This window comes from Myotis brandtii, unplaced genomic scaffold, assembly GCF_000412655.1.
Source record: "Myotis brandtii unplaced genomic scaffold, ASM41265v1 scaffold308, whole genome shotgun sequence".
Lineage (NCBI taxonomy): Eukaryota > Metazoa > Chordata > Mammalia > Chiroptera > Vespertilionidae > Myotis > Myotis brandtii.
Genome location: NW_005361786.1, coordinates 1,894,183 through 1,918,978, shown reverse-complemented (window position 1 = coordinate 1,918,978; position 24,796 = coordinate 1,894,183). Strand labels below are relative to the sequence as shown.

The following is a 24,796-nucleotide window of genomic DNA, read 5'->3' as shown; positions in this document are numbered from 1 at the left end:
CTACTGGGGATGTGCCCGCAACCAAGGTACATGCCCTTGACCGCAATTGAACCTGGGACCTTTCAGTCCACAGGCCGAGGCTCTATCCACTGAGCCAAACTGGTTAAGGCCACATGGCTGTCTTTAATTCTTGCCTTTGTTGCACTAGCTAGAGCCTCCATGGGGAGTAGAATTGGTAGGAGTAGAATGTGAGCTACAGAATTTTTGTAGCTCCCCTGGATCAGGCTGAGGAAGTTTTCTTCTCGTGCTAGTTTTCGGGAGTTCTTACAGTGGATGAGCGTCGGACTTGGTCACATGCTATTTTTCTGTGTATGTTGAGATGACCATGTGGTTTTTGTTCTTTATTCTGTCAGTATGTGGTATATTTTGTTAGTTACGTTTTAGATGTTAAGCCAACCTTTCATTCCTGGGGTTACTCCGTCTCGATCCAGGCAGAACAATTTTGGGTGACAGGTGCTTAAATTCCTTAATGAACTTTATGTGCCCAAGTTTCCCTAATATTAAATTTATATCATTCGGATTGTTCTTGTCAGAGGACTGTAGTCTTGTTTATTGTTGTTACCATCATTAACTTTTTAATGTAGGGACAGTGAAGATTATTGATGGAAATTATATAACTTTTACCCTTGAGCAGTGACAGCTCTAACACTGCCACTAATTATTTTTTTACCTATGAACTTTATTTTCCCAAGAAATTGCAGCTTATTAAAAGAATTGATTGCGTTTTCTTCGTATTTCGCACAATAACTATGTTTGTGTATGTACTAATTGCACGATACACTAAAATTTTGAGAACTCTGGAAGCCGTCTCAAAGTTGGAAACCTTTATGCAGAGTAGACTGATGAAGTGATCCATTAGTTTTCCTCTCTCTTATACTCAAGAGCTAATACTGATAAAGTTTATCTGTCCTTATAGGGAAGATTTTCCCATTTTATCTTAAAAGAAATTTTTGTTGCAAAAACGCCTTTTTCTTTGTGTGTAACCAAGTAACACTGGACTGTTTCGCCCCCAGGTTTGAGTTCTGGGAAGATTTCGAGGAGGACCACGGGAAAGGGCGGGAGAACGGCTACCAGAGCCTCCACAAGGTGCTGGAGCCGTTCCTCCTGCGGAGGGTCAAGAAGGACGTGGAGAAGTCCCTGCCCGCCAAAGTGGAGCAGATCCTCAGGGTGGAGATGTCGGCCCTTCAGAAACAGTATTACAAGTGCGTTACCGCTGCGGGGGCGCCGGAGTGGGAGTAAGACAGTGCCCTGAAGCCAGGAGACGAGCAGTAGACAAATCCACTGTGTCTCTCAGGCCCCAGCACAAATTTAAGTAGCAGTTTGTTTATTTATGGTCAGAGGAACTTTTATTATCCTCGCTTTTTTAAAAGGACATTTTTATTGATTTCAGAGAGGAAGGGAGAGGGAGAGGTAGAAACATTAATGATGAGGATCATGCATCGGCTGCCTCCTGCACGCCCCACAATGGGGATCGAGCCCACAACCTCGGCATGTGCCCTGACTGGGAGTTGAACTTCAATAGTTACCAACTCATGGCCAATCTACTTCAGCCAGAACTTCTTTTGTATCCCTATTCCCACCTATGTATCATTGGAAGCATATCCCAGGTACATAACATACGTGTTTCTACATGTCTAAAAGCAAAAATAAAATCCCAAAATAAAATTTAAAAAATCACCTCAAGCTCATAGGTACAGAGAACACGTGTGGGGTGGACAGAGGGTTCAAAAGGTACAGACTTTCAGTTATAAAATAAATAAGTCATGGGGATGTAGTATACAGCATGGTGACTATAGTTACTAAGAGAGTATATTAAAAGGGGAAAAATTGTAACTATATGGTGATGGATGTTAACTAGACGTGATTATTTCACAATATACACAATACTGAATCATAATGGATACACTTGAAACTAATATAATGTTATATGTCAGTTATACCTCAATTAAAAAAAGAGTTAAGCATAACATCAATACTGTTATGCCTAACAAATTAATAATTCCTTAATATTTTTTTAATGTCTAATGAGTGTTTACAGTTTCTTGGATGTAATAAATATGCGTGTGTGTGCGCGCGCGCACACACACACACACACTCTCACACTTTGCTATTTTGCATTGGGATCTAAGCTCCATACATTGTGACTGGTTGGCATGTCCCTTATGTTTATTTTAATCCATCTCCCTCCTCCTCCCCCCATCCCCCATCCTTGTAAATTCTTTGAATGAAGAAGTTGAGTCTGTTGCATAGATTTTCCTCACAGCCTGGATTTTTGCTGATCCCAGCTCTATGGCATCATTTAATATTTTACTCCGGACGCTTTGTTTCCTGTGCATTCACAGACGAGTGTAGAGGGTTCGTTAGACTCAGACTCAATGTCAGGTTTTCATCGAAGACCCCAGCTCTTTGTTTGAATCACTTAACAACATCATCGTCTATAACTTGCAGGTGGATCCTGACCAGGAATTACAAGGCTCTCGCCAAAGGCACAAGGGGCAGCACGTCCGGCTTCCTGAACATTGTGATGGAACTGAAGAAATGCTGCAACCACTGCTACCTGATTAAGCCCCCTGAGGAGAACGAGAGGGAGAACGGGCAGGAGATCCTTCTGGTGCGTGCTTGCCTTGTTCGTCACGACTTTCTCAGCGACAGTTTAGTTTCTGCAGGTGCTATCGTAAGAAGCTTTAAGCCGCAGCCGGTTTGGCTCAGTGGATAGAGCGTCAGTCTGCAGACTGAAGGGTCCCGGGTTCGATTCCGGTCAAGAGCACGTACCTTGGTTGCAGGCTTCATCCCCACCCTGGTCGCGGTGCTTGGGGGAGGCAGCCAATGGATGTGTCTCTCTCACATCGACGTTTCTGTCCCTCTCCCCCTCCCTTCCACACTCTCTAAAAATCGATGGAAAAATATCCTTGGGTGCGAATTAACAACAACAAAAGCTACTAGGGAAAAATCTGAAAGTATTGTTATCGATAACAGATAAAGAGCATTTCAGGAATTGCTCGTCAGCCGGGTGGCAGAAGCCTTCAGAAAGCCGAACTGTGATTTTAAACATTTGAACTCGTAGAGCCTGAGGGCACATGGACGTGTCTTGAACATTGGGATGTCTTCTCCATTTCCAGTCCCTGATCAGGAGCAGCGGGAAGCTGATCCTGTTGGATAAGCTGTTGACCAGACTGAGAGAAAGGGGGAACCGCGTCCTCATCTTCTCCCAGATGGTGCGGATGCTGGACATCCTGGCGGAGTACCTGACCATCAAGCACTACCCTTTCCAGGTAAGGAGGCCCTCCTCCCCCCTTCCTCTGGGTTGTGTGTTTGGTTTGCTAAATTACCCTAAAGTAGGAAACCGGGGGTTAAGGTTCCAGGGGTTAAGCTTCCAGGGTGGCCTTAATTTTTACTTCCATGCCTTCAGGCTAACCCTCTAATGAAGATGGTCAAGGTGGGGTCATTCTTTTCCAGGGACCAAGGGGTGGGGATTAGAGAAAGGAAAACTGGGCAAGAGAAAAGTCTCTTGTTTATCTCAAGTGGTGATTGTGAGGGAAGAAATACGAAAAACGATTTAAAGGAGTGAGAAGTGCTTTAATTAGCAGGTAATTAGCCTTCGCTTTTTATTTCACATATATGGCTTCTCTGTGGTGACATTTTTTGATGTAGAGCTGACATACAAAGCATTGGCTGTTTTAGTAAAGGCTTGAAGACCCACTGTGGCTGCTTGAACTTTGCTCTGAGTGTAGAGTGCAATTTTTGGAAAAGCTGGGGTATATGACCAGCTTCATATTTAACATGATCAATATTATGGCAGAGCGTTTTCCAAACAAAATGATGAAAATCATTTTGTGGCTTGTGTAGCACTTAATGACTGGGCAATTTGCCCTGGCCAGTTTGCTCAGTGGTTGGAGCATTGGCCGAGGACTGAAGGGTCCCAGGTTCAATTCTGGTCAAGGGAGCACACCTGAGTTGCAGGCTCAATCCCAGCCCTGGTTGGGTCGCGTGCGGGAGGCAGCCAATCGATGTGCCTCTCTCACATTGATGTCTCTCTCTCTGTCTCTCCCTCTCCCTTCCACTCTCTCTTAAGAAATCAATCTAAAAAAAAAATCCTCAGATGAGGATTAACCAAAAAAGAAAGGAAAATAACTGGGCGACTTTATATTAGTCAAGAAGCATCATTTTCCGGCAGGAGCTGATTATTAGGTGTGACCAGGGGTAGTATTTCCCTGTCTCCTCAGTACCCAGATGTGGAAGCAGACAAAGCCTCGAAGCCCAGCGTGGGTTGCCTTTTCCTTATAGGTCCTGGCAGCCATGCTGATTCTGGGATAAACCCAGATAGCCCTTTGATTCAGAACCTTCTGACCTTGAGTTTGTAACCAGAGAGCTTGGGGCAAGTGGAGTGTGCCGCTTAAGCGCAGCCCCGCCAGCACATCGCCAGTGCATTCCAGCTATTTTTACCCGGCGGGTGTCGCATCCATAAAGGTTGCGAGTCTGGTGTCTGTTCCCATTGCGGCTGATCATCCTGCCTTATGACTTCCTTGTGGCTTGTCTTTACAGCGTCTGGATGGTTCCATCAAGGGAGAGATCCGGAAGCAGGCGCTGGACCACTTCAACGCCGATGGTTCTGAGGTACACGGGGCACGGCTTTGTGATCGGGGCAGCTTGGGCTGGGGATCTAGGGCAGAGCCTTTCTGGGTGAATATGTTCTGTTTCAGGAACAGTTCCCGGTGCGAGAACTCCCTTAAGTGAAAGGTGTCTTTGCGTCTCATGATCAGTCCAGGAGACCTTTTGCATGCTCTCTATCCCCCCTGGTGTGGACTAATGACAGGCGTCCTGATGTCACCGAAGTTTTCTCTAGTGACTTGCAGATACCAAGTTTCTGGGTCTAGGAGAGCAGCCAGGCAAAGTGGGCAGGGCTGGCCAGTAGGGTCATATTGGGATACTAGGGCCCGATGCACGAAATTCATGCAAGAGCAGGCCTGCCTTCCCCCGGCTGCCGGCACCCACTTCCCTCTGGCACCCAGGACCTGGGCTTCCCTGCGGCTGCCGGCAGGCACCCGGGACCTGGGATCCGGGTTTCCCTTGCAGTCCCAACTTCGTCCGTCCGGAAGGACGTCCAGTCTAATTAGCATATTACACTTTATTACTGGGATATATGTTAATATCATAAGGTTCTCATCTGCACTTCCTTGGTGACTTCCAGTCTTGAAAAGTACATTTGCCGTGTCTCAAATTAGTTGGACCCTGCTGCAGTGTGGCTTACTGTCTTTGTTTTTGTTTTTTTCTAGGAGAGCAGCCAGGCAAAGTGGGCAGGGCTGGCCAATAGGGTCATATTGGGATACTAGGGCTCGATGCACAAAATTCATGCAAGAGCAGGCCTGCCTTTTCCCGGCTGCCGGCACCGCTTCCCTCTGGCACCCGGGACCTGGGCTTTCCTGCGGCCACCGGCAGGCCCCTGGGACCTGGGATCCGGGTTTCCCTTGCAGCCCCGACTTCATCCGGAAGGACGTCCGGTCTAATTAGCATATTACACTTTATTATTGGGATATATGTTAATATCATAAGGTTTTGATCTGCACTTTCTTGGTGACTTCCAGTCTTAAAAAGTACATTTGCCGTGTCTCAAATTAGTTGAACCCTGCTGCAGTGTGGCTTACTGTTTTTGTTTTTGTTTTTTTAATGTATTTTTATGGATTTCAGAGAGGAAGGGAGAGGGAGAGACAGAAACATCAATGATGAGAGAGAATCATTGATCGGCTGCCTCCTGCACTCCACGCCCCCTCCTGGGGATTGAGCCCGCAACCCACACAGGTGCCCTTGACCGGAATCAAACCCGGGACCCTTCAGTCCGCAGGCCAGCGCTCTATCCACTGAGCCAAACCGGCTAGGGCTGAATTACTGTTTTTACTTTGGCTGACAGCAGCATTTAGTTAAGTGTCCAGCTAGAAGGTGGCATTATAGAGTATTGCTCTTTTCACACATGCAGAAGAGCCACCTAAGACAATTCATATTATCTTTAGTAAAGCCTGACGTGGAAAATGGCTTAGTGATCAGTCAGACCCCAGACTTTACATTGCAGGTTTCTCCTCCTAAAGTGTCCTGTCTACCTAGATCAGTGGTTCTCAACCTGTGGGTCGCGACCCCTTTGGTGGTCGAATGACCCTTTCACAGGGGTCGCCTAAGACCATCCTGCATATCGGATATTTACATGACGATTCATAACAGTAGCAACATTACAGTTGTGAAGTAGCAACGAAAATAATTTTATGGTTGGGTCACAACATGAGGAACTGTATTTAAAGGGCCAGAAGGTTGAGAACCACTGCCCTCCTGCCTGTGCTTTTCTGAGCCCTGGGACGCAGGCAGGTGTCTCGGGTGTCAGTGCTGTGGAAGCTGGAGTGTCAGGGCCGGGGTCTTCCCCACACACGCCCTCCAGCCACACCTGCTCTGGTTTTCTCGTGGAGGTCAAGGCTACTGTGCCTCTCCAGGTCCCTCACGGGCTCTGCGTGAGTGTTTTTTTCCTCACCCGCCTAACAAATGGAGGGGCACATACAGAACACAGTTTCCCTGTTCATCCCGACTGCCTTACGTGCATTATCCACATTTCCTCGGAAAACCAGTAGCTGGGCCACTTGGTGGAACGCGTTCGTCCCCTTGAAAATGAAGTGTGCGTGGGTTTCGCTGTTGCTTGTCTGCGAGGCTCAGCCAGGTGGGAGCACGAACTCTCTTGCTGCTGTTGCTCCTTAGTTCATTGCAGCTCTGGTTTTCTCGTGGAGGTCAAGGCTACTGTGCCTCTCCAGGTCCCTCACGGGCTCTGCGTGAGTGTTTTTTTCCTCACCTGCCTAACAACTGGAAGGGCACATACAGAACACAGTTTCCCTGTTCATCCCGACTGCCTTACTTGCATCATCTGCCTTCCCCTGGAAAACCAGTAGCTGGGCCACTTGGTGGAACGCGTTCATCCCCTTGAAAATGAAGTGTGCGTGGGTTTCGCTATTGCTTGTCTGCGAGGCTCAGCCAGGTGGGAGCCCGAACTCTCTTGCTACTGTTGCTCCTTAGTTCATTGCCCCGACTCCTCCCTCGTGAGCGAATGAAAATCCACTCTGCCACCAAGCCCCTGACATTCGTTAGCCTCCATGAAGTTTGTCCGTCGTGTCTCACTTTCCTTCGCACCTGCAGGGGTGTCGGGGTGTCGGGGCTTGTTGGACGGGAAACGGTTTGAGAAGGCCCCTGCCTAAAGGCGTGTGTTGCGTTGTGTGCAGGACTTCTGTTTCCTGCTCTCCACAAGGGCTGGTGGCCTGGGAATCAACTTGGCTTCCGCGGACACAGTGGTCATCTTCGACTCCGACTGGAACCCCCAGAACGACTTGCAGGCACAGGCCCGAGCCCATAGGATTGGGCAGAAGAAGCAGGTCAGTGGGAGGGGCTTCGGGTGTGGCGTGAGGGAGCCGGGGAGGGGTTTTTGGGCCTTCCGGGATGTTTTGTGAAAGGCTTTTTCCTGTTTAGCTTCCTTTCCCAAGGGGAGGTGTCTGTCTGTTAATTAGTGCAGAGAAACCGTCTCTGGGGCTGAGATGAGCCTATAAAGGAACTGCTCTCTTTCTCTGTCTAAAAAGTGCATCACCAGTGACTTTCTAGTTTATCCTAAAAAAGATATATGATAAAAAGACCTAGAACGGAACATTTTCTCCTCTGTTACTATGGAAAAGTTGGTGTAAATATTCTTTTCTCTGTCTAAAAAGTGCATCACCAGTGACTTTCTAGTTTATCCTAAAAAAGATATATGATAAAAAGACCTAGAACGGAACATTTTCTCCTCTGTTACTATGGAAAAGTTGGTGGTAAATATTCTAACATTGTTCAAGGTGGTCTATTCTGGGGATGTGCCCGCAACCAAGGTACATGCCCTTGACCAGAATCGAACCTGGGACCCTTCAGTTCTCGGGCCGACGCTCTATCCACTGAGCCAATCCGGTTAGGGCGCTAATTTCTTTTTAAAGTATGATACTTTGTAAAACACGGTGGAATATGAAGCGAGAATTCTCCTGATCCGTCCATAATGTGTTAATTACACATGACCAATCTTCCCTTTCTTGGGGGGAAATACACACTTATTTCCTTTGTAAATGTTAAAGGCACGCTTTAACATTAAATACCCATTGCATTTTGAAGTTTTTTATTACATGTTCTTATAAGTTGATATCTTTTTAAAGTATGATACTTTGTGAAACACTGTGTAATATGAAGCGAGAATTCTCTTGATGTGTTAATTACACATGACCAAGCTTTTCTTTGTTGGGGGAAATACACGCTTACTTCCTTTGTATGGGAATCTCAGAGTCGGTTCTAATAGAGGATAACTCACAAGTTTCATACTCGGCCAAAGACCCAGTTTTGCTGAAATGGACTATTCTTTAGTAAGATTTTTATTAGTAGAACAAGGCCGTGTTCAAAGTCCTTAACGGCAGTTACATTTAAGAATGCAACCTGCTGCAGGTGGTAAAAACACGGCATCTGCTTAGGTCTGTGTGGATGGAGGGCTTATAGCTTATAGTCCTTTATGGTGCTACAGGCCAGGCATTTTTCATTTCCCCTCCTGGTTTTAGACGGAGGTGACCTTTTTTTGTGTGTGTGATCGGGCGTAAGCACAACGTTTCCTTTTCCCACAGGTAAATATTTACCGCTTGGTGACAAAGGGGACCGTGGAGGAAGAGATCATAGAACGGGCCAAAAAGAAGATGGTATTGGACCACCTGGTGATCCAGCGCATGGACACCACTGGCCGGACGGTCCTGGAAAACAACTCAGGGCGGTCCAAGTGAGTGCCCGGGCTGGGAGAGGCCAACTGGCCCAATCCACACTCGGTGGGATCCACTCTTCCGGTTGGATTTTGTACAACAGACATTAGGCCTTTTATTGCTGGGAAAACAGGCCTCGCTAAGGCTGCAAGAAGATAGCGTTTCCTTTTCTTTATTTTTTTCCTATTTTTTCTTTCGCTTTACTTATTAGCCCTGTGCTCATGAGTGCATTCTCTCCCCCACCCACCATTCATTCTTTCTCCCTCTCTCTCTCCCTCCCTCCCTCCCTCTCTCTCTCTCTCTCTCTCTCTCTCTCTCTCTCTGTCTGTCTCACTATCTCCAGCCCCTCTCTTTTTCTTTCATTTAAAAAATGTTCATTGTTGAGAGTATTGCAGGTGTGTCCCCTTTTATCCCGTTGCCCTGCCCCTCCCTTGCCTGTGGGTTTGGCTCTCAGTGTGACATATGACACTTAGGCGTCCACCCTGACACAGAGTTGCCTTGAACTCTTCCCAGTGAGAATCCACCCGATCAAATGGGCTGCTCTTCTCTTACTATTAGTAGAAATGTTTGTGTGGGGATTTGGGATTTTTCCTGTTGAAACAGAGGAAGGCAGTTACGTTTTGATGGGATTGATTGGGAAGCACAACTATTTCTCTGAAAGAATGGACATTTTGACCAAATCGTCCAGTGTGTTCTGTGGTGGTCTTGTAGCTTTGTGACAGGTGGGATCAGCCGAGCCCTTCCCAAATAGGGTGTTTTCAGATAATTTTCCGTTAGAGAGCAACCTGGGTAGAAGCAGCGTGGTTCTTTCATATTGGACCACAGGCAAATGGTAACTTTCTGAGTCAAAGGACAGAGGAGAGAACTGTCTTCTTTCATATTGCTAATTACCCGTCTCGCCCAACCACGTGGTAGATGAGCCAACAGGAAAAGGATTGATGTCCTAGTCTTCTGCTGGCTTAGGTTTGCCACCGTGGTCCCATCCTGTGGATAAAAACATGAAATGTTTGAGAGATCATTTTTCTTGGGGCAGAATTTACATTTTCACCGGTAATTGGGCCCCTGAATGAAGGGTAGATCTGTAACAGAGCTTACTTGACATTCCTGAGAGATTACAACCGCATTTTACTTTTACAGTTCAAATCCTTTTAATAAAGAAGAGCTGACAGCTATTTTGAAATTCGGAGCAGAGGATCTTTTCAAAGAACTTGAAGGCGAGGAGTCAGAGCCCCAGGTAATTAACAAGGAGGGAAGGCGTTTCTGACAAGTGTCATTTGTGAGATACATTGGGAAGCAGATTCTGAGCCTGTTACAGGCTTCTATTAAGCGGCAGTAATTACTTAAAGGACGTAGGGGTTTTTGTCTTTTTTTCTAATAAAGTTCAAAGCTCTTACTGAATAGGAAAGAATGAGAAAAAAGCATTTGAGGATTCTGTCTTTTGTCTTTCTTACTCCTATTTCATTTCTTGTAATTTCTGAAGTTTCACCTTCTTTGTATAAGTAATAGTTTGAATCGTTAAATGTAAACAATGTAAAGTTGAGACTACAAAAGAAAATTAAAAATGGGATACCAGAAAAGAGAGCTGGTTTGTTGGCACCAAACATTGTCAGCGCGTGCAGACCTTGCTGTTGCCTTCTTACCATACTTGTGTTGCTGTTCTTCTCCTAGGAAATGGATATTGATGAAATTCTGCGCTTGGCTGAAACCAGAGAGAACGAAGTGTCAACAAGTGCGACTGATGAGCTCCTGTCACAATTTAAGGTATAAACATCCTCGAGGGAGAAAGCCCTTAGCGTTGATTCACGATCCGGTAATAACTAATGCCTGATAGCGCTTTCTGGGTACCAGGCGCTCTGCTTAGCCCTCTGAGTAAGTTGACTCATGGCCTCAGTGTCATTCTCTAGAGTTTTCCAAGGATGTTCTGAGTGCAGAATCTATAGATAGTCCTCCCACGGACTATAGGTAACCACGGACGTGGGCCATCCTGCCCTGAGTCAGTGGGTGGAGGAAGGAAGTCTGCGAGGAGGACTGAGGATATGATGTCAGCGGGATAGGTGGTGACCCAGTTGGCTCTGGGGGGTGTTGGAGGGCTTGTGGGAGAGACATTAACATAATAGAATCAGATGACAAAGCGGTCAAAGGTGTAAAAACAGAAGGTGACAGGAAGCCCTTGATGACTTAGTGCGATTTTTTTTTAAGGGTGATTACAGGGTGGTCAGTGGTATCTGATACAATACAAAATTAAATGAGATCAGGACTAAATGCAGGAGCTGGGCACCAGCATTGAGTTACAAAAAGCTAGTGAATTATAGAGAGAAGGTGCCCAGCTGGCATGGCTCAGTGGTTGAGTGTCGACTTATGAACCAGGAGGTCACGGTTCAATTCCTGGTCAGGGCACATGCCCTGGTTACAGGCTCAATCCCCAGTAGGGGGCGTGCAGGAGGCAGCCGATCGATGGTTCTCTCTCATCATTGATGTTTCTCTCTCTCTTTCCCTCCCCCTTCCTCTCTGAAATCGGTAAAAATATATTTTTTAAAAAGAGTAGAGAGAAGGTAATTTATGTGACAAAAGAGTCTAGCAAGGCCACGTTTTTTGTTTTGTTTTTTAAGATGTTACCATGTTCTGGGTTTCAGAAGGTATTTGAGAATAGGGAGCTATTGCAGGTGCAGAGGAATGAAGGAACGTTTGAGGGCCCATCCGTTGCCTCAGGGGAGACTGGAAGGGACATCACCAAAAGCACAGCTGGAGGAGCTGCCTTTGAAGGAGAAGGGAAAACACACTTTAGGGAGAGATGTGGAGTTCCAACTGGTGACCTTCATGACCAGTGAAATAAATGAGGTGTTTGCTGAGAAATGGAAAAGATTCGCTACAGCCCTGGGTGGGGCTGGGGCTTGCCGGGAGGAACTTGATAGGGAGTAGAGCTGAATTTAGAAAATACGGCTTTGGCTTCGCTTTGGAGCCAGTCAGCAGGGTCATATGAGACTCTCCTGCAATCCGTGAGGTCAGAGAAACTGGATCAGCTGGTAATCCCAAGGTGAGACTGGCCCACGAGGCGTGGGAGGGTCAGAGAGGCAAAGGCTTCCCAGTTGCAAATGAGGCCCGGCCGGTGTCGCTCAGTGGTGGAGCGTCGACCTATGAACCAGGAGGTCAGGGTTTGGTTCCCAGGCAGGGCACATGCCCGGGTTGTGGGCTCGATCCCCAGTGGGGGGCATGCAGGAGGCAGCTGATCAGTGATTCTCTCTCATCCTTGATGTTTCTATCTCTCTACCCCTTCCTCTCTGAAAATCAATTACAAAAAAAAAAAAAAAGAGGGTCTGGTTGAAAAGATTGATCATGGGTTGGTTTGATGCAGGTTAGAGAAGCAGGTTACAGCGGTGGTTAAGTGTGGTAGAGTCTACCGTTAGGGTGGAGGGAGAACTGGGTGAAGCGTTTGGAAGGAAGCAGGATGGAATGAGGTCAAGGTTGGCCACAGGTAGAGTTGTCTCAGTGCAAGAGCTGGGAAGGAGCTGAGAATGGGTCAGAGAGCTCTCCTGTCAGGTGTCATGGGTCTGAGGTTGGAGGGGAATTAGTAGTGTGTCCCCTGGATCCCACCTCTGTGACTGCTGCTCCGTTCTTAAGCAGAAGTCATCTTCAAGACCCTGTCCTGGTCAGAATATTATGAGCATTAAGTCACATTACTGGTGACTCTGGCCTTTCTAAGGCCCTTTTTAAAAAAATTGAATTTATTGGGGTGACGACATTGGTTAATAAAGTTATATAAGTTCGAGGTGTATAATTCTATAATATATCTCATATATATATATATATATATATATTAACACATTGTGGATGGATGATCACGAGAATTCTCGCTTCATATTACACAGTGTTTTACAAAGTATCATACTATAAAAAGATATTAGCTAGTGAGAACATGTAATTAAATAACTTCAAATGCAATGGGTATTTAATGTTAAAGCGTGCCTTTAACATTTATGTAAAACGTTTTTTTGTACTCGTTCAATAGAAACTTATCTGGCCACTGGGTAAAGCTAGCAATAAAACTGCTGGTCCGCAAAGTGTCAACATATATTTCAGTTAAACTTATAAGACACTTTATATCTTTATATCTGCTTCCCTCCTTTTCAGTAAAATTTCTGATGAACTTGGGGATGTGGCAAATTGATTTCTGGGGGGGAAGGGAGAGATTAGTAGAAAATCGATTCTTTGCTTATGTAATATCACAGGACTCCCTTATTAGTCATAGCATCGTACTTAGATTAAAAACACTGTGAGTTGAGGTTTTAGTGGATGTTCTTTGGGAAATAGAGGAATTTCAGTTGTCTGTCTGTTGACATTTCAGGTTGCCAATTTCGCCACCATGGAAGACGAGGAAGAGCTGGAAGAGCGTCCCCACAGGGACTGGGACGAGATCATTCCCGAGGATCAAAGGAAGCGCGTGGAGGAGGAGGAGCGGCAGAAGGAGCTGGAAGAAATTTACATGCTGCCTCGAATTCGGAGTTCCACGAAAAAGGTAACCAAGGGAGACGGAAGAGAGGAACCTCCTTCTCAGGCTCTGACGCTGCAGGAGTGCCCAGTGTTCAAGGAAGGGGCCTTGCATTGCTGCCCGACCTGCGGGCTCCAGGGCAGAGTCTCGGGAAACCCAGCAGAGGAACAGGGAAGTGCCTGGGGCTCCTGGCTCACCTGGGAGGCACTTCGCCTCTGCTCATGGGCTGTGTGAGATGGCTGAGCAGGAGATTGTAGAACCATTCTTCGCCACAGGCACTATCATATTTGACTTTTGCAAAACATTACCACCCAGTTTGTTGGAGATAATAGACTGGAGTTTGTCCAAGATCTTAGTAAATCATAAATCAGTAGCAGCTAATGGTAGCTACTATTTGCTGAGGACTCACAGGCATCAGCTAGTGCATTTAAACGTATTGACTCATTTAATCCTTTGAGACTCCTGATTAAAGGGGCTGATATCCCCATTTTACAAATAGCACACGAAGTCCAAGGAAGTGAACACAAACTTACCATTCCAACACTTGCATTCCATTTTCCTTATTAGAATCCACACTTCTCTGGAGGTGTGATTATCCCTGTCGGGTCTCCCTTCGTTACCTGACACCTGTCTCCTTATTTCCCCCCAAAAAACGGACTTGTCTGATGGGACGGCCAGTTCCGAGTCCCACCGAACGGGGCCGGGCTGGCCTTGGTCCTTAGGCCTCTGGCACCTGGCCCTGGTCACAGTGTGCCTTTGCCGTTTCAGGCGCAGACCAATGACAGCGACTCCGACACCGAGTCCAAGAGGCAGGCCCAGAGGTCCTCTGCCTCGGAGAGCGAGACCGATGACTCCGACGACGACAAGAAGCCGAAGCGCCGGGGGCGCCCCCGGAGCGTGCGGAAGGACCTCGTGGAGGGGTTCACGGACGCGGAGATCCGCAGGTGGGTGGGCCCTGCTCCCTGGGCCTTGTGGGGAAGGGATACCGTCAGTTCCGGCAGGGAGCGCGAGAGAGATCGAGTCACACACCCGTCGGAAATGCTCCTCAATCCCGATGTTGTTATTTTTTATATGTAGAGTTTTTGTGCCTTTTAAAAATATATTTTTTTGCCCTGACCTGTTTGGCTCAGTGGATAGAGCGACGGCCTGCAGACTGAAGGGTCCCGGGTTCGATTCCGGTCAAGAACATGTACCTTGGTTGCGGGCACATCCCCAGTGGGGGGTGTGCAGGAGGCAGCTGGTCGATGTTTCTCTCTCATCAATGTTTCTAACTCTCTATCCTTCTCCCTTCCTCTCTGTAAAAAATCAATAAAAAATAAAAAAAGTAAAAATATATTTTTATTGATTTCAGAGAGGAAGGGAGAGGGGAGAGAGAGATGGAAGCATCAATGATGAGAGAGAATCATTGATCAGCTGCCTCCTGCACGCCCCTCACTGGGGATCGAGCCCACAACTCGGGCATGTGCCCTTGACCAGAATCGATCCCGGGACTCTGCAGTCTACAGGCTGACACTCTATCCACTGAGCCAAACCAGCTAGGGCGTCTGGATATTATTTTGAGGTAAAACCCTAGTGTCTTACTATTTCAGGTGTGAAATGCCTCCGTGTATATCATGGAGACATGGAGAGCTGAGGAAGAATCCCAGGTTCACGTTCACATGTAGCACTCCCCTAACCCTTGTATCCAGGCTGTTCCTTTCCTAGAGTTTCTCAGCTGTTGTCACTTTCATTCCCCTTCTCTTGTCACCGTGCCCTCCACCCAGTTTTTTCTCCCATAGGATCTCTCCCAGCGGTTCTCAACCTTCCTAAGGCCGCGACCCTTTCATACAGTTCCTCATGTTGTGGTGACCCCCAACCATAAAATTATTTTCATTTCTACTTCATAACTGTAATTTTGCTACTGTTATGAATCATCATGTAAATATCTGATATGCAGGATGTATTTTCAGGGGTCGCGACCCACAGGTTGAGAACCGCTGCCTTAGACTCTTACCTAAGCAGGTTATTTTAGTGACTGGCATGTCCCAGTGAGGCCCTGGGTTTGTTGTGACGTCTTGCTTTCCATGGGCAGTGCTAGTGGTTGGCGCAGGGAGTGGGAGCAGGTGACACACGGATTGGTGGGCATCGTGGTTTAGGGTGGAGACTGGTAGAAGGTTAGGTTGGATTTTTGGTTGGAGATAAGGTTGGGCGGGAGTCAACACACTTTGCAAAATGGTTTTGCCCAAGAAGCTTGAAATCATAGGTTTATTTTGCTTTGTCGCATTCCCCAAAAATACTCGGGGCAGTCCCAGAAATCGTATAGTTGTGTTATCGGCCAGAAAATGAGGGAAAATCTGGAATTGAAGGTAACAGTAGTGGACTGAACAGACCTGTGAACTGTTTGGCGGTTTTTATGTCCAGAGTTATTGTGGTGATGGGATCACACGTTACACAGACTTGCACATTTAAAAACGGATAACATCGGAGTTACATCGCTGTTCTCCGTTATGTCCCTAAGCAGCTTCCTGAGAATAAAGTTGGTCTTTTCGTTGGAATAGATTTCCAGCACTCAGTCGGAAGTGGGCTGTTGGCAGAGGCATTCAGCATGCAAAGACCTGTTACAAGGATCGGGTCCCGTCTACTTTTGACAGTTTTTACGCGGCTCCTACTTAACACAGATACGTGTTTGCATTCACAGAGCTGAAGTCTCTGTTTTTTTAACGTGTGCTCTTGCTCATCTCCGTAGGTTCATCAAGGCGTATAAGAAGTTTGGTCTCCCTCTTGAACGGTAAGCTTAGCAAAAGTTCCTAAGTTGCCTCTTTTATTACATGGCAGTTTCTTTTTTTGCTACTCTTTCCATGGAAGGTCTGGCGCCTTTTGACAGCCTGACTTGTAAACATGAATGTATTCACATGCTCCGTGTGACTTAGAGTCAACAGAACATATTGTAGAATAACTGTGCTTTGCTGCGGGGAGCATCGTGACAAGGGAAAGTAGCTGGAGAAAGGAGAGTGGACACTAAAGAAGCAGACGAGGGCCGTATTTTTTTTTTAAAGAAGTTTTTTTTTTTTTTTTAAATATATTTTATTGATTTTTTACAGAGAGGAGGGAGAGAGAAGTTTGGTCTCCCTCTTGAACGGTAAGCTTAGCAAAAGTTCCTAAGTTGCCTCTTTTATTACATGGCAGTTTCTTTTTTTGCTACTCTTTCCATGGAAGGTCTGGCGCCTTTTGACAGCCTGACTTGTAAACATTAATGTATTCACATGCTCCGTGTGACTTAGAGTCAACAGAACATATTGTAGAATAACTGTGCTTTGCTGCGGGGAGCATCATGACGAGGGAAAGTAGCTGGAGAAAGGAGAGTGAACACCAAAGAAGCGGACAAGGGCCGTATTGTTTTAATATATTTTTATTGATGTCAGAGAGGAGAGAGATAGAAGCATCAATGATGAGAGAGAATCACTGATCGGCTGCCTCCTGCACGCCCCACACTGAGGATCGAGCCCGCCACCCGGGCATGTGCCCTGACCTTGATCTTCTGGGTCATAGTTTGATGCTCAACCAGAGCCACACCGGCTGGGCCACCATTGTCTTTGAAATTACTTTATGGGCTCTGCCAAGGCACAGTTCTTTCTGATGGGAAACGAGGAACTTGGCCCTCAGTCAGCGTGGCAGGGCTCTTGTCGCTGAAGGAATGTAGGGAAAAGTGTCCTTGCAGGGGCAGGCCTCTCCGAGACCAGTGGTGTTTCATGTGACGGTAGGAAGGTGGGCGCAGGGCCCTGAAGTGTCCCTCGCTGGTCTGTCCCCAGGCTGGAGTGCATAGCGCGCGACGCGGAGCTGGTGGATAAGTCGGTGGCGGACCTGAAGCGCCTGGGCGAGCTGATTCACAACAGCTGTGTGTCAGCCATGCAGGAGTACGAGGAGCAGCTCAAAGAAAACGCCAGCGAGGGTAAGTCCCCGGGCGGCCCCAGCGGTCCTCCCAGGCCCGGCACCTGCCGCCCGCACCGGGGTTCCTGCTGCTCCAGGGCTTGGCTTAGAAGAGGACTCAGGGTCGGATGATGACTTGAGTCATTCCGCACACGTGAAGCCCTTAGCTGCGTGTCTGGCCTGCGGTGTTCGCTCCTATCGTTAATAAAGAAGTATTTGTGCTCTGGGATTTCCTTTTCAAGGATGTTACTAAAGTAATAAAATTTTAAAAATATCTTAAATAGAGTTAAGTGTTTCCGGATGTGATTTCTTTTGTGTGTGTGTGTGTGTGTGTGTGTGTGTGTAACTTCAGTACCTTGAGTGACTTGGACAGTGATCCAAATGTGTGCTGCCTTAGCACCCAGAATACATCTCAAAGTAAACCTTAAACCCAGCGTTTCTCTCTACTCCCAGAATATAAAGGGGACTCACTGAACCCTCCCCCGCCCCACCCTTGTACCTTTGTGCTTTCATAGGTGTTTTATATTTGTGGTACAGTTGGAGGTTGTTTTTTTTTAATATTTCTGATACCCGTGGAGTTTTTCCTAGTCTACCCAGTTTTATTTTTCCTGTGTGGCTACTTTATGTCTCAGCACCATTCATTAAAATGGTTTGTTTTTTCTCCACTGCCTGATTTTCTTCGTTTTTTTTTAAAAAACTTCATAATGTGATGGATATAGTAGTATTAGTGCCTGTAAGTGGACATTCGCTTTCCAGTCTGTTGCTCTACAGCGCTGTGGTAAATGATCCTGCGTATGTACCCCAGGGGTCCTCAAACTACGGCCCGCGGGCCACATGCGGCCCGCCGAAAACATTTGTTTTTTTACTTCAAAATAAGATATGTGCAGTGTGCATAGGAATTTGTTCATCGTTTTTTTTTTAAACTATAGTCCGGCCCTCCAACGGTCTGAGGGGCAGTGAACTGGCCCCCTGTTTAAAAAGTTTGAGGACCCCTGATGTACCCCATTTCGCACCATCCCGTCCAACCAGCATTGAATGAGCATCTCTGTTTTCTCTGAGTCTCATCAACATAATATTTTCAATTTTTTCTTTTTCCCCCCGACCCGATAGGGTAAAAGTGGCATGTGTACATGTGTTTAATTTGCATTTCTATTATCACGAGTGAGGTGGAGTATTTTACGTACGTTTAGGAGCCTCTTGAATTTCCTTGTTTGCAAATTGCCTTGATCCAGAGAGGTTCATAGCTAAAAGCGAGAGGGGAGAAGGCGTAGTTGGTGCAGGTTTGTGGTGTTCAGAGCAGGGCCTTTCCATTGACCACCTCTGTTCCAACTCCCGTCAGTATTGTCCGGAAGAGCATTTGCAAGTGAAATTCTAGTGGATTACAAAAGAATCCCCATGCAATCGTCTGTAATCGTAGTGCCATTTCATCGACTTACACGTCTAGAGAAGTGAGATCTTTCCTAACACTCTGAGCCATCTTTTCTCCGACAAACCAGTGTCGTTCTCATGGGTTTATTTTAGCTTTGGTTAGAGTTGGCTGGATTTTATTCTTCCAGGATTGCTTTAATTTGAAACGAGGAATAGGGCAGCCTTTCCATGACACCTTTTGTTCGTTTCAAATGTGTCAGGTATTAACTTGATCTCATATTTTTTGTAGCGATCATCTTTAAAGCACTTCAATAACTTAGTTAATGGAATAGTTAAAAAAAATTCTTTAGTGCTAATTCCTTCAGAATCTCCTTTTGTTAATTTTATTAATTTTGGAACCAAAGCATAAAACAAATAGGAAGATTAAAATACAATTGTAGACACTATTGTAAATGAGACAGTCTTTTTGCCTTATAGGTTGTATCTTCGATTAACAATAAGACAGAGAGAGATTGAGGGAGTCGGCATTCAGGGATGGACTCATGTCTCCTGTGGAACTTGAGCAAATTCTTATTTAACTTTCCCTTTAGGGAAAGGACCAGGAAAAAAGAGAGGCCCAACAATCAAGATCTCTGGGGTGCAGGTGAACGTGAAATCCATTATCCAACATGAAGAGGAGTTTGAGATGCTGCATAAATCCATCCCTGTGGACCCTGAAGAAAAAAAAAAGTGAGTGTGTTATGTGCACATGCTTGGGTGGTCGTGCTGTAGGACGGTAGACTGGAAGTTAGTTATGTGTAGTTATGTAGTGTTTTCGTTGTCTTCTCTTTTTTTATTTTTTATTTTATTTATTTTTTATATTTTATTGATTTTTTACAGAGAGGAAGGGAGAGGGGGAGGAACATCGATGAGAGAGAAACATCGATCAGCTGCCTCCTGCACAACTCCTACTGGGGATGTGCCCGCAACCAAGGTACATGCCCTTGACCGGAATCGAACCTGGGACCTTTCAGTCTGCAGGCTGACGCTTTATCCACTGAGCCAAACCTGTTAGGGCTCTTTTATTTTTTTTATTTTTAGCCGATGCTCTATCCATTGAGCCAAACCTGTTAGGGCTCTTTTTTTAATTTTTAGTGATTTCCGAGAGGAAGGAAGAAGGGAGAGAGAGAGAAACATTAGTGATGAGAGAGAATCATTGATAGGCTGCCTCCTGCACGCCCCCTACTGGGGATGGAGCCTGCAACCTGGGCATGTGTTCTGAATCGAACCTTGACCTCCTGGTTCGTAGGTCAATGCCCAACCACTGAGCCACACCGGCCAGGCTCGTTGTTTCTTTATCGTAGTAGAATACTTTGTGTTCATTTCCAAATCAGAGAGGCCTCGCCTCTGACGTCCTCCTCTTTTTGAAACCCCTGTAGGTACTGCTTAACCTGCCGTGTCAAAGCTGCGCATTTCGATGTGGAGTGGGGAGTGGAGGATGACTCCCGCCTCCTGCTGGGGATCTACGAGCACGGCTATGGGAACTGGGAGCTAATTAAAACGGATCCGGAGCTGAAGCTAACGGACAAAGTAAGTAACTCTGTGACGCCGGAGATTTCTAGAAGATTTCTTGCGTAATACTTCTATATTCATTACTTATTTTTAACTATTTTCCGGAGGGGTGGGGCGGGGATCAACTGGGAAATTAGCACAACAGCAACTTCCTGGGATTTCTTTATCCTTGGAAATGGTACCATATCTTTAGTGGACTATGACACTGTGTCATGGACGAAGGTGATAGCCAGGTAAAAATTTTGGGGGAATTATAAGAGAAATCTTAAAGTTCTGATTTTTATTATAGGTCAGTCTCATTGCAACAAAATACCAGGGTAAGGTTCTTAATAATAAAAGCATCACTCCGCCTTAGTTGCTGGCCCTTTGTTTGCCATTGTATTGGAAACAACCGTATTTCTATTCCATACACAAGGAGTGAGCCACCTTGGTGTTTTTTGTAATGGAATTCAACATTGGCCGTACTTCTCCCACAAAATCGAGCCTCCCACCCTGTCCGTCGCAAAGCGGGCTCCCAGCAGTCAGGCCGTGCTCAGTTGTAAGCAGGGGGAGCTGACTGGCTCCATTTCGGGAGGATGTGCCCCAGGTGGTGCTCCCGGCACGTCGAACAATGCTCATCCCACACGCGGGGCCCTGAGCGGGTGACAGCACCCTGCCGTTAGCGCAGACCAAATCCACTGTGGCCTGAGAGGTCCGACCGTGGTCACAGGGCCAGCTCCTGTCCGGGCACAGCTCCGTGCTCTCCGGCCATGCTCTAAGAAGCATTTTCAATCTAAAACGAAGCTTTAACCTAGCTCCAGGGATTCCCTGCTCCTGGAAGGAGGAAATCCGCGACGGCTGGGATGTTCTAGCAGATGAAGCCAACAAGCCCCTCCTACCTGAGTTGTTCTACCCTGTTAACAGCACAGGTAGGAGCCAGTGGGAGAGCTGGATTTCTCATCCCATTTTGTAAAACGAGAACGGCTCATGAGGGATTGGCAGTGACTGGGAGCCATGGACATGAGATAGGAGCTGAGGCTGTGTCTGTATTCCGGGCGGGCGGGGCGGGAAAGGACTGCTCAGTTCTCGGCTGTCTCCGTTGACCCTGATCCACTAACCGGGACGCGGGTGGTGGCGGGTGCTTCTCTCCCTTTGCTGTTGAAGATCCTGCCCGTGGAGACCGATAAGAAGCCCCAGGGGAAGCAGCTGCAGACCCGAGCCGACTACCTGCTGAAGTTGCTCAGGAAGAGCCTGGAGAAGAAGGGGGCCGTGGCGGGCGGGGAAGAGGTGAGTGCGGCTGCCGCTGGGCAGCTTCGGGGCTCTGAGGCTCCAGCCCTGCAGGTTAGGAAGAAGGGGGCCGTGGCGGGCGGGGAAGAGGTGAGTGCTCTGAGGTTAGAGGGGGCAGGTGCCCCCTGCGGCCGCCGCCCAGATGGAACCTCTCCAGTCAGGTGCTTTTTTTCTTTTTTCAAATAAGTTCTTACTGATTTCAGAGAGAGGAAAGGAGAGAGAGAGAGAAACATCAACGATGAGAGAGAACCATGGATCAGCTGCCTCTTGCACGCCCCCTACACGGGATGGAGCCTGCATCCAGGCCTGTGCCCTGACCGGGAATTGAACCGTGACCTCCTGGCTCATAGGTCGACGCTCAACCACTGAGCCACACCGGCCGGGGTCAGGTGCTGCTTTTGAGGTCCGAGTAGTGATGGTTGGTTGGTAGTACTGGGAGTGTTCATTTAATTACTGACCTAAGCTAAGCATCTTGGCAGCTTGCTTACAATATGGCCTCGGTTGGTTGGTAGTACTGGGAGTGTTCATTTAATTACTCACCTAAGCATCTTGGCAGCTTGCTCACAATATGGCCTTAAGAGTCCCCATCGCTCTCAGTGCCACCTGGTTCAGACATACTGCTGTTTCTTTATGCCGCTGCCTGGATTTTGGAACATTCCAGTAACTGTCTAAATACTACCGGGTTTGCCTGTAGTTACTCCTAACTCAGGGCTGCTTGTCATACTGGCCCAGGGATAAAATGGGTCATTGGAATCCACAGTTAATCCAACAGTGGGACTTCCATTAGGATTGCCTTACCTGCTCAGCGAAAAAGACCGAGTGAGTTACTAGTGACTCATCTGCGCTGTGTCTTCTTTCATTTTCCCAACTTTCCGTTTCAATGCAGACCTAGAAAGATGGCAGGCACAGTTAGAAGATGATAAGTTACATCCGGTACTAGCAGCCTATGTGTGTGCTCCTTCAGTGCTCCTAGAGCTACGTCATTGGTGTTAACGTCCCTGTCTTACAAACAAAATGAATTTTAGGGGAAAAAGTTATCCCAACCCCATGCCTTGTCCTTTTTCATGTAATAGTATCACATAAGTAGTGTCATTCTCCAGGTAATATGTTGAGTGTATACTGTCAGTTACGCTCTAGAGAGAGAGAGATTAAGAACATGTTTATACTCGAATTAGATTTGATTGAGTAGATAAACACCTTTTCCTTATTTTTAGATACCGTGTGCTTCTGGGTGTGTTTTTATTTATTTATTTATTTACTTATTTATTTATTGATTTCAGAGAGGGAAAGGTGAGGGAGAGAGAGATAGAAACATCATTGATGAGAGAGAATCATTGATTGGTTGCCTCCTGCATGCCCCCTACTGGGGATCGAGCCTGCAACCGTGGCATATGCTCCGACTGGGAATCTAACTGAACCGTGACCTCAAGGTTCATAGGTCAACGACCCCCAACCACGGAACCAGCTGACCGGGTCCTGGTTTTTTCTTTTAATGTTATATTACTGTCTTTTGCGAGTTATCTTTATACATAAGGTGTTTTTCCTTCATTTGAATTATATCTTTAGGATGAATTCCAAAAAATGGACTCTGTAGGCTCAAGGCGATGGGTGTTTTTCTGTGGCGTAGGCTGTGTGTGAGGCCTCCAGCAATGCTGGTTGCGCCCCTTTGAATTTCTCCTTTGACTTATGCGGCTGCTGCTGTTTCAAAGACTCATCCGTGGTACTTGGCCGTGCTGGTGAGGGTCTCGGTTTGCCGTGTTGTCATCCTTCCTCTCCGTCTCCAGGCCAAGTTAAAGAAGCGGAAGCCTCGAGTCAAGAAGGAGAACAAAGCGCCCAGGCTGAAAGATGAGCGGGGGCTCGACTTCTCGTCCCCCAGGCACTCCGACAACCCATCCGAGGAGGGGGAAGTGAAGGTGAGGCTGCCCCTCCTCGCGGGGCTGGTTCTCAGGCTGCACTTGCTGTGCGGGTGGCACAGAACCATTCAGATCAAGTAGAATATGTATGACTTTTCCTAACCGGAGAGGGAATGTCGCTGTTCCTTTAAGTCGGCGACTGCACCTTCACAGATAATGGACGTGACTGGAGAGAGCCAAGGGGGTCTCAATGCTAAGTGGCAGCTGACACTCCGACTCACTGTTGGGGCGATAGGCAGTGGTGGGGACATACCAGGAGCTCCCGGCAAGGGGCAGCCGCTGGGCCCTCAGTGTGTCGCTGGGCCAAACGAAACTCACCTGTGGGTCGGGATTGGCCCAAGGCGGCCAATTTGTAACCTCTGGTCTAAGCCAAGTGGAACGTAAACCAGCTTCCTGGAGGGAGTGGCAGCGTTCCGGGATTTTATTTTGTTCCTCTCGGAAATTCTGCTTTGAGATGAGCTCCAAGACGGTGAGCAGTGGGTCCGGGACTAGATGGGTTTGAGTCACGCAAACACGAATTCAAGTACAGAACTCTCACAGATCACTAGCTGACAGCTTTCTAACCGCGGGTCCTCGGTGTTGTCTGTCTGTGAAATTCGAATGATTATGCCTGTGTTGAAGGGTTGCTGTGAGAATTAAAGAGACCATAGATGTAAAGCCCCTGCTGGCTTACCTGGGCATCCCCAGAGTTTAGGATTGTGTGCGTGCTTGCAGGCTGTGTGCTGGAGAACACGCGTGTAGGTGCCGTGGGGAGCCACAGGGGGTAGTGCTGCCTTCCCCAGGAAGCGAATGAGTCCATGGAAAGCTAGTGGCCTTACCCATAGCCCTGCTTGTGTTCTAGGATGATGGCTTAGAAAAAAGTCCCATGAAAAAGAAACAGAAGAAGAAGGAGAACAAGGAGAACAAGGAGAAACAGATGGGTTCCAGGAAAGACAAAGACGGGGACAAGGAAAGGAAGAAGTCGAAAGACAAGAAGGAGAAGGTACCTGCGTCATTCTCCTTCCTGAGCTACCCGTAGCCTCTGACGTTCCGTCTAGGATTTAGAAACAGAACAGGGTTGAGGGCCCTGAAATCACCATCTCTTTAAGGCTACATCCAAGAAGGAAGGGGCGGAGCTGTCAGCGTGAGGCCTGCACCTCTGCCTGCAGAGAGAAGGGAGCGTGAGGTTTGGGCAGTTCTCTCAGACAGAAGGCCTTGCTTGCAGTGTTTTTACATGTTTCAGAGGGGCAGTGTGAGTGAGATAGGACCGGTGAGAGAAATCTGCATTTACAGGGAACTGCTTAAGGCACTTTTCACATTCATGATAGAAGAGCACAATCCACAGATGAATTTGAAGGGTTCAGGATTCAACCCAAATACCATCAAGAGTTAAGCTTTTGGAATAGAATTGGGTGAAAAGCCCTGCTATTATATAACCTCCCTTTGGGGGTTTTATGAAACTCATTCCAAGCCTCAGAGTTCTGGTACAGGGTTGCATGTATGCTTGCTGACTTCTAATGAAGTTACTATGCAATTAGTCCCTAGTC

The 24,796-nt window shown here is 47.1% G+C and overlaps 1 protein-coding gene across 6 annotated transcripts in view; it reads left to right on the top strand.

Annotated features, from left to right (window-relative positions):
- The window catches only part of CHD2 (chromodomain helicase DNA binding protein 2), a 69,881-nt gene that overhangs the window by 29,670 nt on the left and 15,415 nt on the right, over positions 1 to 24,796 (top strand). For all 6 annotated transcript variants that reach the window (XM_014542636.1, XM_014542637.1, XM_014542634.1 and 3 more), the window contains 17 exons: positions 1,014 to 1,202; positions 2,449 to 2,611; positions 3,120 to 3,272; positions 4,543 to 4,614; positions 7,248 to 7,397; positions 8,652 to 8,800; positions 9,918 to 10,014; positions 10,449 to 10,541; positions 13,123 to 13,293; positions 14,035 to 14,210; positions 15,992 to 16,033; positions 17,055 to 17,194; positions 19,131 to 19,269; positions 19,959 to 20,109; positions 21,235 to 21,357; positions 23,142 to 23,270; positions 24,112 to 24,252. In XM_014542636.1, the coding sequence (XP_014398122.1) occupies positions 1,014 to 1,202; positions 2,449 to 2,611; positions 3,120 to 3,272; positions 4,543 to 4,614; positions 7,248 to 7,397; positions 8,652 to 8,800; positions 9,918 to 10,014; positions 10,449 to 10,541; positions 13,123 to 13,293; positions 14,035 to 14,210; positions 15,992 to 16,033; positions 17,055 to 17,194; positions 19,131 to 19,269; positions 19,959 to 20,109; positions 21,235 to 21,357; positions 23,142 to 23,270; positions 24,112 to 24,252 (2,278 nt within the window). The remainder of the gene's footprint in view (positions 1 to 1,013; positions 1,203 to 2,448; positions 2,612 to 3,119; positions 3,273 to 4,542; positions 4,615 to 7,247; positions 7,398 to 8,651; positions 8,801 to 9,917; positions 10,015 to 10,448; positions 10,542 to 13,122; positions 13,294 to 14,034; positions 14,211 to 15,991; positions 16,034 to 17,054; positions 17,195 to 19,130; positions 19,270 to 19,958; positions 20,110 to 21,234; positions 21,358 to 23,141; positions 23,271 to 24,111; positions 24,253 to 24,796) is intronic.